General features: G+C 43.5%; 2 protein-coding genes across 11 annotated transcripts in view; one reads left to right on the forward strand and one right to left on the reverse strand.

Moving 5' to 3' along the window:
- atad2b (ATPase family AAA domain containing 2B) overlaps positions 1 to 10675 on the forward strand; it is a 49118-nt gene extending 38443 nt beyond the window's left edge. For both annotated transcript variants that reach the window (XM_023953092.2, XM_023953093.2), the window contains exons 27-28: positions 5169 to 5297; positions 8431 to 10675. In XM_023953092.2, coding sequence (XP_023808860.1) covers positions 5169 to 5297; positions 8431 to 8472 — 171 coding nt within the window. In that variant the 3' untranslated portion in view covers positions 8473 to 10675. The remainder of the gene's footprint in view (positions 1 to 5168; positions 5298 to 8430) is intronic.
- Positions 10676 to 10733: 58 nt separating this feature from the next.
- klhl29 (kelch like family member 29) overlaps positions 10734 to 14071 on the reverse strand; it is a 280668-nt gene continuing 277330 nt past the window's right edge. For all 9 annotated transcript variants that reach the window (XM_011491437.4, XM_078943199.1, XM_004083387.5 and 6 more), the window contains one exon: positions 10734 to 11801. In XM_011491437.4, the coding sequence (XP_011489739.1) occupies positions 11618 to 11801 (184 nt within the window). In that variant the 3' untranslated portion in view covers positions 10734 to 11617. The remainder of the gene's footprint in view (positions 11802 to 14071) is intronic.

Raw genomic sequence — 14071 nt, forward strand, 5'->3', positions numbered from 1 at the left:
TTACGGAACAAATTGAATTTCCGGTACGCAGGATGAGAGTCACCGTTTATGCAGATCTTTGCTGGCAGTGCTGAAGCTGGCACGCCGCCGGGTTTGTGTTGGTGCGTGGCGAGCGGCGCTCCTTCCTCCTTTCTTTTTATTTTTTTACTGTTGTACTCCTGATTATTAAAGAGTTGTCTGAATTTGAACTTGATGGAGGAGGCCGTGGTTTGTACACAGACCTTCCAGTCAAACCCTGTTTTATTTCAGTGTTTGCAGATATTTGCCTAGTTGTTGTTAGTTACACTGAAACGGTGTTTGGATCAAAGCATTTTCCCTTTTCCATGAAGTTCAGAGATGAACCCAAAGAAGTGATGCTGAGCCTCCTGAAGTAAAACCAGAAATCCAATCTAGCTGTGTATTTTTTGCTCCCCATTTCAGACACATTTCCACCTTTTTCTTTTTTATGACGGTTTGATGCTTCCCTTTTTCAGCCAGTCAGGACTTCCTGTTGGAGGAAAGCCCGTCGACAGAATTGGTTGGGTTGTTCTTTCATCTTATGACCTTGTATTGACCAAGCTGGTTTTTTGTGACTCAACAAAGTCCTAGATTATTAAATCTAGGACATCACTAGATGTCCTAGATGTCTTATTTCCACTGGGCGGAACGGTCCGGTTTAGAACGCTTCAGGCCATTCATGTGAGCGTTTTCACTCCAAGTTGCGGCAAATGCGAGTTGTAGACGGATTGTTGTGCGACTACAGATAAGGTGAAGCCATCAACAACACTGGGGGTCATCCAGCAGCTCATTTTTGTTGGTTTTTGATACACAAAAGTAATTTCATGTTGTTTAAGGGGAGGTTGCGGGCGGCGTAGAGGAATGCAGCCAAAAAAATTGGCTTTGCTGGTTTGGCCAACGGATTTCATGGTGTGACGACAGTAGCTCCGCCCCTAACCATAACCAACGGGGGTCTCCCACGCCCTTTTCAAGCAATCTATTGAACTTCTTGTGGCAATCTTTATAGTTAAGATTTTCTTCATGTCTCGTTCAAATACGTTTATTTATGAATAAGAGTATTAATTACCTGGAGAATGTGAGTATTTCCCAATACATTTTATGACTAATTATCTTGTGTTTGATGCATCTTCGAATAGATATAACACTCTATTGGTTGTATTGTTTATGCGTCATTGTTTCGCTGAAATAAACCATTTCCAAATCTAAATGGTTTTCCAGGAATATAAACTAAAGACTGGAGCTTCATTTTTCTCACCTTGGGCACCTCTGTAAAAAACCGTATTCCCCTCTGATCACATACTTTTGCAGCACTTTTTTTTGTTTGTTTTAATAAATAAGATTATGTGTCGTCTGTTTGAAAGTCTGTTTTCCATGATGCTCAGTTAAATGTTTGTTGTGATGAGTAAGTAGAGCCGTTGTGGATGCCTGGTGATGCATCCCGGTCCTCCACTGAACGGCGGCTTCCCCTCTGACGCACACCGGAGCGTGCGGCTGGAAAAACATTCACTGATCAGAGACGCCGCCGCATGCTGGGAGCTGCAGCCGGCGTGTTCCGTCGCTCACGGCTTGTTTGTGTGCAGCAGAAGTCGCAGAACGCCGTCATTTCTTAAGCGGTAGAAAAAGAAGGCTTCAACAAAGCCACCTGCTGACATGGAAGCGAGCGTGGCGGTGTTCAGGATGACCCGATCCAAGGGAAGGAAACGTTATTATATTTTCCACCGTTCCCCTTGAGCGCGGTTTCATTACCAGAGCTGTGTTTCTTTGACTTTCCTTTATTGGAAAACTAACTCTGGAAAGTCCTTTGGATCGGGTTGAACTTGTTCTTGGGTGAGTCTGTCGGTTTTTCAGGATTTGTGTCCAAACTTACGTTGTCCTGTGAGCTTTAAGTCCGTCTTCCTCTGATCAATTTTCAAAGCAGTGGGCTTTTAAGTAGGATTATGCCGTTTTTAGCTAAAAACCTGCGTTGTTTTCTTAGAGATACGTTTCTGCAGAGCGGCAGTAGTTTGTTAGAAATTCCCCTCTGAGTTGTTGGTGGGTTGTTGGCAGAGAACAACCCCGCCCCCCTTCCCCACCACGTTGCTGAGAACTCTCAGTATTTTTCCACCATTTTTTTCATCCACTCCTGATTCACATCTGTTTGAATAAAGAAATGTTTACAAATTCAATTTTGAGCCTAATTTTCCATCATCGGAAAAAACCTACAAGATGTTAAAAAAAACACCATAAACTAGGGACTGGAAGTACATGAGCCAACAGCAAAACAACTAAATACTTCATTTGCATTTTTCTGCAACAGTTTCATTTAAATAAAAGTCAACATACCTTTAATTATACTCCAAATGACCCTGGTCTACATAGGAGGCGAACATCTAACTTATAAAAGGGCTCCATCTGATTGGTCAGTGATGTAAAGGAGTCAATCCGATTGGTTAATGCATAAAGGAAGGGATTTCATTAGTTAAATACTTCAAGATTGTTTTTTAAGGAATCCCTTTATTGCATTTTTCGCAGACTTTTGCGATAACGTGAAACTGTGATTTGTTGTGCAGTTTTAGTCAAAGTGGGTCTTTAGACAGGCGGGGGAAACGGCTCTGTTTGGATCTCCAGTTTGTCGTATTTTTACTATAGAAAGAGAAGAGAAAACTTTGGCTTTAATGATGAAGAACTTCCACGATTGAACCTTTTTATATATCTATTTTTTTTAATGTATACATTTTTTTCCAGCTATGATGAGAGAGAGATTAAAGCGCAAACCTCTGACAGTTTGCATTGCAACATTGAAAAAAAAAAAATCTGTTTTGTCAAATTTTGTGAGAGAAAACCAAAATCTTAATTAAATAAGATTCATGTGTCGTGCGCCCTCTGTCTGTGGTTTCGGAGCGCCTGGAGATAGAGATGTGAGTTGAAGTGAGAGGATGGGGGGTGAAGATGGGGAGGGCAAGATGGAGCGGGGTGAGGTTAAATGGCCCATGTCGGTGGTGGTCTTTAATGGAAGGGATTACTGGCCTTTTGTGAGCGCGCTCAGTCACTGAGCCCATGTAAGACACAGCATTCAGTCCACACAGACGACGACATCCTGATCAAGCTGACAAAGGGGGGGTGGGGGGGTTAGGCCGCCACAATCAGTTCAGGGGGAGCAGAAGATGGAGGGAGGAGGCGCAGCAAGCTGAGGTTACCGCGTCCAAGTGTTGTTTGGGATGGAGAACCAGGGGAGGAAAGGCTCTGATGAGAAGAGATGCTCCATAAAGGCCAGAATGGGCTGCAGGACGCCCGCCCCCCCCCCCCCCCCCCCCCCCCCCACGCAGACATGGCGTTTTATCGATGCTAATTAGAGCTTTTGTGCATGAGTTGTGGAAATGGGCAACTAACCAGGATGTGCTCCATTTGGGCTTTTTTATGAGTTTTATTGTTGGATTGAAGTCATGAAAGTGTCTTGATGGTAGAGTGTAAAAAAGAAAAAAAGAAAATGAGTTCTGCAGCTCCTGCTGGAGAAATGTCTGTTTTTTTCCGGCTGTACACCTATTATTTATCAAAGCAGGCGCTTATTAGGTCGGCCATGTGGAGGTTTTTCAAATGAAAGCCTTATCGCCTCTGAATTTTCTCCTTCCTCCTGATAAACTTGTGCAAGTGTGAGTTTTTCAAAGGCTGTATTTTTCCAGGTTATTAAAGTTCAATATCAATGAACCGAGCAGAAAAAAAAGAAAGTGACGCAAAACAACAAAAAGCTGCAAGGCCTTCGTCTGCATCCAACCACAGATGACGAGACGTTTAATGTTGAAAATCAGAATAGCTCATTTATCCCAGACGTACATACATACATAATAATAAATAGTAATGAAAAATAATAAAAATCCATTAATAAAGAATACAATCATAAATACATTTAAAAAAAGAAAAAAGTATTTAAAAAAATGTATTTAAATAAAAAAATTAAATGCATACTATTATATATAAATAAATAAATGAATACATACATTTTTAAATGCATTCAAATAAAAATAATTAAAATGGTAATAAATAATTAAATACTAATGACATAATTATAAATCAATTTAAATAATTATAGATATTTTTTTGTTTATTTAAAAAAATAATTGAAAAATACAAAGATTCCAATTATAATAAATACATTCTGCATTTATTTTAAATAAAACAAAATAAAATAAAAATGTGTCTGGTTTGCAAACATGGAATTAAAAAGATGAATTTTCCCCATATTGTCTGGTGTTTCTAACAAACACAAAGCCCTGCACTGTACACACCTGCACACGACATCCCTCTGATTATCCCCATAATTACCTGAGCTGTGGCGTCCCGGCCCCCTGATTTCTGATGAGCCCCGGCTTGGGTAAAAATGTGAGGGGCGGGTCAACGGAAAGGCCTTCCACTGTTCCCAATGTTTTAATTAAAGTTGCAGTGAAATGTAAACTGGCTTCTAATTATGATTACCTTTAATTAGCTGTCACTCTGATCTTAATTGCTTTTGAACAAAGCTGACCTCCAACCGCTGCATTTCCCAGCATCCACCTTGGTGCTTTGTTTGCCCGGCTCTCCGTGCTGCAGGTCTATTTGTGGCTTTTTGTTTGAATGTCTAAACATTACGTTAATAGAGGAATCATGTGCAGAAGTTTTAGTTAGGTGAGAAGAAATGCTGTAAATAGAAGCCTTGAAAGACGGAAAAGTTCATTGTTCATCAACAGACAGCAGTAAATGCTTTGGTTGGGGAAGAAAACTAGCTCTTTGTGCTACCAATGGATGAGAAGTGTTTTAGAACTAAAGTTTGATTAGAAATGAACAAAAGAGGAAATCTCTACTGTCCAGACGTCTGAGGTCAGTAGATGGGTATATTTGTGTCTGGCATGTGGCTTTTTCCCGTGGCAGACCACGATCCTTCCAGCTGGAACGTCGGGAATCGCCATTTGATTTGAGATCCTGGTCCGGTAGAGACAGTGCTGTTGCTTCATTAAAAGATCTTCCACCTTGGTAGCACCGTTTGGATGTTCCTCACTCAGTTTTAAACCGGATTCTGGTTCCGTTCATGACTGGCTTTCACCACGTGATCGTTAGAACCTGTTTGGCAGATTTGATTGATCAAATTCATGATTGTATCCTTACACAAGGACTTCTCTTCCTGTACAGTGTTTCTCATGTGTTGGACTGTTGCCTTGCAGGCTCTGCTGGACAAGGTGGTGAAGAAGAGCGAGGGCTTCAGCGTGGAACAGCTGGAGAGGCTCTACTCTCTCCTGAGCCAGTGCGTCTACCACCATCGCAGGGAGTACGACAAGACCCGGCTACTGGAGGTTAGAGGCACACATCACACGTCCTGATGACACTTGTACTCTGGAGCCGTGGTCTTTACCCACCTTTTTCCCGGCCGTAATGTCAGACAATGTTTTCACGGTGGGTTCAGCTTCCAGTTTCCCTTAACTTTTAAGGGAAACGTTAACCTCTGTAAAATATTTGCAGCTGCTTTAAGGTGTATTTGCACGCCATCATCACGCGATACAGATGCTTCCGTGACCCAACGCCGTCAAACTGGACGCTAACTTTAGCCTCATCCGACTTTTAAGGTGCGACGGATAATAATCACTTCTGAAAATGTCATTTCTTTAATAAAAAAAGTTTGCTCCTTTCCTATGAAAATGTCTAAGGAAAACACGTTTATTCTGTTTTGCAGTAACAAACACGTTGAACCTTTTTGTTTATTTGCAAGAAATCTGTCAAAATGTCCGAATCAAATCACCAAAACTATCGGTTGTTGTTCCAGCTGCAGCAATTTAGAAGACAATCAACCTTTACGATTGAGTTTTTCTTCACAGGCGTTATTCAGTGATCATCACTCACTTCTGAATATTTATCCGCTTTCTGATGTTTTTGGACGTTCTGCTTCCTAACAGCTTTTTTTCATTTCCGTTTTCTAACTCCAATTTGATCAGACCGTTGGCAGAGTGTTTGGTTTTCTTACCCAAAGAGGTTGAAACTTCCTCAACAGCAGTTATGAAAGACGTCGGAGCCAAATCTGTCACTTGCTGCGGTGCAAAAGGCAGGTGTGTTTATCTTATTCCGGCGAGGGAGGGGAGTCATTTTTCAGATTTGAATTTCCTGCGGGAGAACAAGGCGGCAGAAGTTGTTATACGGCTGCTTGAATGGTTTTACCGTGAAAAGAGGAGCTCGTATCTGAGGAGACGAATCTCTCTGGTGGGAATAAAGACGTCTTTGTACTCTGAGGACGAGATCTTGACAGGAACAGGAAATGGATGTGGACCTCAAAGCAATCAATGACAGGGAGGAGCTTTCTGGATTTCTCTGACTAGTTTCCCTCAATACAGCCGACAAAGATGGAGGTTTTTTGTGTTTAAAGTACTGGTAGAGCTTCATTAATTGGCTAGAATCTGCTTTCTTCTGTGTTAAAGTCTTTGGCGGCAAGTGACCTTCGCCCTCATGACTTTTCTAGTTTACCTTCAAGAGGTTTTGACAGCAGTACATGGCAGAATGAGCGCCGTAGCGGCGCCCCATCTGCTGCCGCACCTTGGTGCGTCGGATGGCGGCGTGGGGAGGGATTGACGGTCAGCCAGGTGGTGCGGCGTTGGGTCAGATGGTGGAGTGGAGGAGTCTGGATGCGGTTCATATTTTTGAGCAGTTGTTGGTGCACTGGTGCAGTGTGGGTATTGGAGTCTGAGATGGAGTGACATGGAGCCGCACGTTCGTCCTCCCCTGGGAGCGGCTCATCCTGCAGAGATGACCTTTCAGCAGGTGGAGTGAACGGCGTCTCGGGCCTTCTGCTGCCCGAGCAGACTTCAGCAAAACATTTGACATTTGCCGGCGACACTTTCTGCTGGAGGAGTTGTCAGTTTTTTCAAACATCTGAGCAAATTAAACTCCCAGTGCTACGTTGCCTGCACCTGTGTGGGGGGTTTGAACCGCCGTGCATTGAGAGTTTTGGGGGGATTTACACCGATCACCTTCTGATCTATTTTCAAAGCGGCCTTTTAATTAGGATTCTGCCGTTTTTAGCCAAAATCTTAAAAACCTGTTTCTGCAGAGCGCCAACAGGTCATTATAAAGTTGTGGGCGAGAATGTTAGGCTTATATCCTCCTGCTGCTGAGAGTTCTCTGTTTACCCTCCCTCCTGCTAGCGTACAGAACCTAAAATGACATTGGAGCTCTCCAGCTGTGGGGTTTTTCGGCCAGATGCTAGCTCGGAAAATGGCTTCATTCATGGAAAATGAAGCCAAAAAGGCACAAATAGGATCTTTTTCAAACAGCATTTTTTATGTCTGCTCCTGATTATCCAGGATTTCAGTAAAGAAATACTCAGAAGTGCAATTTGGAGCTTACTTTTCTTTAATTATGCCACAAGAGCATGTTAAAAAACACCCAAAACACCACTTTTATCAGATTGGGGATGTCGTGTAAATGGACCGTACCATTGTTGTTGCCGTCTCAGAAGCTCCGAACACGCCGTAACAAACCGCAATTATTTATTCCTTCTCCACGATCAATTTACAAACGGTTGGCACTTCGGCAAATCAAACGGGGATGTCACTCATGACGGGAGACCCCGATTGGTCAAAGTTAATCCAACGGTTGTGCGTTTTGTACGTAGAGCTCAAAAACTGGAAGAGAGATTTGAATGCAGGAGCCCAAAGTTTGCGCACATTAACACGCACTTACACGGAATAATGAAAGCTGTAGGCTCTTCTGGCGTACGCTGTGTCCTTGTAGAGGCGTTGGCGAGGTGCGTGTACTCCTCCTTACTGACCGCACAAAAATACACAAGTGCCTGTAGGACGACCGCACAAACTACACTCTGGTTGTCCGATTCCCTCATTTCTAATAGTCAGGCTTCACGCTTAAGGCTGGCGAGTGAATATTTTTTAAATAAAGAGCTGAAAATAACGTAGAGTACTGTTCAGAGTTGGTTAGTTTCAGGTCAATCTCACTCTAATGGCCTCCCTAAAAGACGTTGACTGTTTTTATCTCCGGTGGTGCCACATAATCCTGTGCGACGCTGCGCTTTATCACAAACAGCTCAGAAGTGTAAAATAGCTTTTTGCCAAAGTTGATAGTTGTTACTTTTGCAGAAATTGCTATCATGCAGGGGGGTGTGGGAGACCCCGATCAGCCATTCAGATGAGGAAACATCTTGGAGGCATTAATCACGGTCTGCTGCAGTCGATCATCCATCTCTTCCTCTGATGCTGCTCAGATTCAGTCAAATTCTGCTGTTTTCATGCTGAGAAAAATTGCCCGCCGTACTTTAGCACAGCTTCGCTTGGCGTTTTACATCATTTATCACGGTGAAAGCTGTTTGCTGTGGGAAATTTCCAAGTCATATTTAAGGCACGGCGAGCAGACGCCTCACATGCACGCACGGTTTTGGGGTGTTAGCGGAGATTGTGTTGACATGATGTGCTTGTTTTTGTTGCGCAGGAGATGGAGGAGAAAACCCAGCATTTCCATACATTCCTGTGAGACGGAGACGCCAAAACCGCCGGGGACCACAAAGACTGTGCCGGGCCGCCGCGAGTCCGGCCCGTCACACTAAAGACATTGACGCGTCCTGCTGTGGCTCGGTAAAGCAGGGCGGCGACTTTCCACGGTGCTAACGACTCAGGAACCTGGCCGGATCCAGATCCATCCTACACAACCAAACCACCACCCCCCTCCCAGTGTGCACGCACACTCCACAACCACCAGAGGTGCTAAACCCGGGTGCTAACCTTTTATCCGCCACACAGCAGGCAGCTCTCCAGAAACGCTCAGACCTCCACCAGCAGACGTCTGAATCCACACCGACCCTCCACCGGATTCCTCGCCATCGCGCAGCTCATTCTCTCTGCCATTTCGATCTACTTGACTCTTTACGTACTTGAGCCGCCAACGAGGCCCCCCCCCCCCCCCTCCCCTCGCCCTGAACAAAAGGCGCTTGACCGCCAGCACATCCTCCAGGAGGTCAGCACAGCGGGACCATCCGCATCCTCGCCATCACCGCGGATGTCGGGACGATCCGTAGAACAAGCAGGAGGAAGCTGGGCCCACAGTCGGGTCTTCATCCGCAAACCCCCCCCCCCTGGGCGGAGGGAACTGGAAGCGGTACAAATCGGAAGGCGTCTGTAGTTTGCACTGCCTAGCGTGTGCCTTATTTAAAACAACAAAAAAAAAACACAACCTCTTTGAGACGAATGGATTTGGTGGAATATTTGATGCGGGTCGGGTTCCAACCAATGAAATCGTTGAAGCCATTAGGCCCGGTAACAGAAATCTGAGGTTCTTCAAATGTTACAGATCGTGCATGTGGTGGAGCGGCCTCCTCTGTGCTTCATATGCAAAAAAAAAAAAAAGGAACAATGCGAGGAAAGGGTGCCAAGCGTTCTCCCCCTAAAGGTGCTGAAGTGTTTTGAGAAAACATCTAGACGTTTGTTTCTACCTTTCTGTTACGCTGTCTTCTTTGTGACGGATGGAGGCCATTCTAGGCAGTGCTCATCTTCTCTGCTCTCTTCCTTCCACACCTGACGGAAGGGGAAGTGGGTTCTCACCTGTGGCCAAGCGTTCGCCTTCTCCCTGTGTTTCTGTGGCTCCCCTCTCCTTGAAGCTCACCTCTGCCTTCTTTGCCCCGCCCCCCTCAGCTCCAGGTGATAAGAGCGTATGCAAACTGGCGACTACAGGTTAGCACTTGGACTACTGCAGAGAGGAGGAAACCAATGCTACCTCAGCGTAATTTATTCTATTGCGAAATCTGTTTACTGGGTACAAAAGCAGTATTTTGTTTCTTTGTTCCTCCTTTTTAAAGAAAATACTGTTGTGACATCCACCGTACGGCGGCGGGTACCAGATCAGTGCGAGCGCCGCCGCTGCAGTAATCCAAGAGTTGATGGACGCATGTTTGCATTTGAGCCAGGTGATGATTGATTTCTAGCATTAATTTATCAGTTTATGAAAATTCTTTTCTGTATTTGGACACTGAGAACTCTGCACACACCTGCCCCCCCCCCCCCCCCCCCCCGCTTACCTGTCTGTCATCTCATGTTTTTTTTATTTATTGCAAATGATTTCCACCTTTTTTTGTTATGAAATTTGACAGAATTGGAAGATTCTAAACGTCCGTCTTTTCCGTTTTGTCAACTTGTGTAGCGTTTGTGTAGCAGCTTGATTTGGTGGGGGGGTTTACAGGTCTCTCAGGTTTACCAGGATTTGTATTTTTTTTTTTTTTGTATTTTTTTCCTTCATTCAGTGGTTACAGATGAACTGGAAGAAAAGAGAAGATTGAGAACAGGACCAGACTTGCTGTCATGTCATCTCCACTTTTTTTTTTTTTGCCAAAAAGAATTAAAAAAGAAAAAAAACACACACCTGGATGTAAGATGTGGATAGTTGATGTCACACATTGTGATCCCCCTATTTTTTTTATTTTTTTATTCTTTTAAATTGTAGCCAGTTTGGACTAACCGCCAGTTTTTGTCCGGTAGTTGAGGATTTAATCCGGAGCGCTGGGAGGGAAAGGTGGGTTCTCTTCTCCTTTTGTGTTCCAGTCATGTTCATCTTTCTTTTGTCAGTTTTGTGTATTTGACAAGGCTGTTTGCATTGTTACTTTAGTGTAACTTATATTTGGAATTTACTGTATTTCTAAATAAACTGCTGTGATATACTTGAATAAAGGTGCAAACTGCAGATTGAAGCGCTTGTTTTCAGTGGAAATCAGTAGATTTTAATGTACAAAAAAACTCGTCAGTCCGTTCATGTTCAGGTATATCTATTAGGGTTCAATAATAACTTCTTTTTTTTGGGGGGGGGGTACAGATTTACAGACAGTTTTTTTTAATCCAGTCTATCAGGGTTTCTTTTTTTCTAAAAACATTTATACAGAATTGATTCAAGTTTTAAAATATACATATTTCCTTCCTGTATTTACAGAATAACGAAACAGTTGTAGAAAACAAAAGGGAAAGAAAAAGATGATCACCAGGAGAACAAATGAATATTGTGCTTTTGTTTTTTCTGAAAGGGAGTTTCCCAAATTGTAATCAAACATGAGAGGACGGCAGAAATCCTTCTCTCTGAATGTTCTTGGTTCCAGAAAGAAGAAAAGGTGAACGTCACCCTGCAGGAGAACCAGTTTTCCTGATGAAATCTTAAGGAAACAAAAGAAAAAAACTCCTCTCTATCTGACCCAGATCTGCTGAGCTTTTCCAGCGTTGGGGTCGCACGGTTCAAAACCTGCTTCTGACATTACCTCATAAATCCTCACCTCAGGAATTTAGCTTCCCGACGGAGAACAGGGAAGAACCTCATCAGGGATGAAAAGGAAAACAGTTGCAGGTTTGTCAAAAAAAAAAAAGTAGATCCTGCTGACCCACATCTATGGAAGCTACAGACTTTTTTTTTTTTTTTTTTAGCTAACGCGAGCTGTGGATCCGCTATGGCTCTCGTTTGAGACGAAAACAACAAAAATCAGATTCCAAAGAGCTTCGGAATTACTAAGAGTGCCCCTGCTGGATGAACGGATGACCTACAACCACAGGCATCGTCACACGGCATTGGCGGAACATGAGTACATTCTGCACAGGCTTTTGTTTGAATGGGTGGGCGGGGCTAAGCCATCGGCCCGGTGCACGCCGCCTCAGCCGCTCTGGATGTACTTCTTGATGACCACGCAGCCGTGTCTGAAGAGCGGACAGGGCAGCGACTGCAGGAGTGTCCAAGAGTTGGTGCAAGGGTCAAACGTCTCCATGTTGCTCAGGGCGGGACCCTCGCTGCTGACGATGCCTCCTGTGGCGTAGATTTTCCCGTCCAGGACAACAGCGCTAAAAAAACCCAAAAAGAAAATCATCATTTTTTGGGATTTAAAGCTTTCAGTGCCAAATAGAAAGAGATGACATCCCAGGTGGTCCTCGTGAGCACCTGAGCTCCATCTGTCTAAATATTGTTAGTATCTAAGCTTAAAAAAATCCTACCACTAATTTGTGCCCACAAAATGTTAATTCATGAACAGAAAATTCAAATTCACTACCGCAAAATGATCATTCATGTGAGGAAAATGACAATTTGTCTGCAAAAAATGCTAATGAATGCACGCAAAATTCAAATTTGTGCCCACAAAATGTTAATTCATGCACGCAAAATAATTTGTTTCACACAAAATGCTAATTCCTGTGAAGAAAATCTTAAATCGCAGCCACAAAATGATAATTCATGTGCACAAAAAGTTAATTTGTGGGGGGAAAAAATGCTAATTTGTGCACACACACACAAACTGCCAATTTTTGTTTCACAAAATGCTAAATTGTGCATGCAAAATGTGAATCTGTGCCTTATAATAATTTGTTTGCGCAAAATACTAATTTGTGCCCAAAAAAATTGTAACTCATTTGCAGAAAATGTTAATTTGTGGACACACTATACTAATTTGTTCATACAAAATGATAGTTCTTGCTCACAGAAGGATAATTTGTGTCCAGAAATGATCAATTTAATGAACAATTTCTTTTTGTTATTTTTAATTGCATGTTCAGGACTCCGTAATAAGCAGAAATTCATGTTTCTATTCATTGTAGGTAGAAAAAACAAAAGACTTCATCCTTCAGATGTTTATGGTTGTCAGAAGAAACAGCTTTGTTTTCAGACAACTTCTTTTTAAAGCTTAAATGATAGCCAGGACTTTGAAGAGGAATCCATCTTTTTGATCACGCCCTACCAACAGAGCCGCACGAAGCCTCTGCTAACACTGCGGCGCTGGAGGCAGCGGCTGTGCGACGGCGCTTTTCTGACGCTCCCTAACGAGGCTCAGGTAAACGTGCGCGTTCTTTCTGGAGGGCACGTGAGGAAAGCTGATGAAAAAGCAAATATCTGTACAAATATCCACGTTTTCTATGAGAAACAGAAGCAGGAGTTTGTGTGCAGGAAGGATTAAAACTTAGGCTGTAAGCTGATTAGGGCTTTGTCCTCCTGTTGGGCTTTGGAACGGTCTGCATTTACATAAGGTGCACGCTCGCACACATACCCGGCGTGCACAAACCCACAACACCGCGGGGACTCGGAAAGATTATTACATAAAGCCCGATTCTACTCGGGGAGAAAAAGAAAAACACAGCTGATCCAAAGTGGAGAGGGCAAAAGCCTGGAGGCTGCTCCTTCAGATAAACAGGGGGGCAGGTGCGGCCCTTCACAGGGGCAGAATATCTGCTCTCCTGCACAATGACCTGCCAGACTCCATCCTCTGTACAGGAGCCCTCCACTGCAGACACGTGGAAGTGCCTGAGCATCCATTTGGTCCTTGTTCTCCGGGCTTTCTTGCATCTCCGCCTCTCTAGTGTCAGACTTAGTTAAATGTAGCAGAACAGCTGCCCGGCATGAGCTGCTGCAGCTTATCAATAACTCTGACAACATGATTTATGCCGTGCGTTCTGCACACAAGATCGCCGTATGTAATTGCCTCCCAAATGTATTTCATGCATGCTCCCGCTTTTTCTTTTTTATTTATTTATTTGTTGTCTGCAAAACGAAATTAAAAACAAGCCAGAAATCCGAGTTCATTACGGAGGAAACTGCACACCTCAGTAGCTGGAGCTGACTGATCCCACTGCTGCTCGTTTTCATTTAGCTCCCTTCAACGGCTATGATGTGTCCACAACTGAAAGTAGCAGATTCTTTTTTATTTTATTTTAAACGCAGACAAAAACACCAACCCCCTGAGTGAGCCAGTGAAGCCAACGCCTCCCCAAATTAAGAAATGAAGCAAACAGCTTTGTAATTATTCAAACTAGATTCATGCTTGATTAAATCTGCCCATTTGTTTTGCCTCCTTTCAGTAAACTCAGAAAGTTAATTTAGCATTTTTTGGAGTTAAGTCATGTTGGCGACCTGTTTAGAAACATTTATATGGTCTTAGGCCGTCATTTATCTGATTTGACTTTACGTTATGAGACCTTGAGGTCCTCTAATCAGAGAACTGCACCGACTGAATTTAAGTCACTGGTTTGAGTGAGTCTTAGTTTCCATGGCGACCACTCTCTGCCAATCAGGAGTTTACATGTTCGCAGTGAGACCACTTACTTGTAATAGAGGCATCTGATTG

This window comes from Oryzias latipes, chromosome 24 (assembly GCF_053564925.1).
Source record: "Oryzias latipes strain Hd-rR chromosome 24, Olatipes_Hd-rR_3.1".
Taxonomy (NCBI): domain Eukaryota; kingdom Metazoa; phylum Chordata; class Actinopteri; order Beloniformes; family Adrianichthyidae; genus Oryzias; species Oryzias latipes.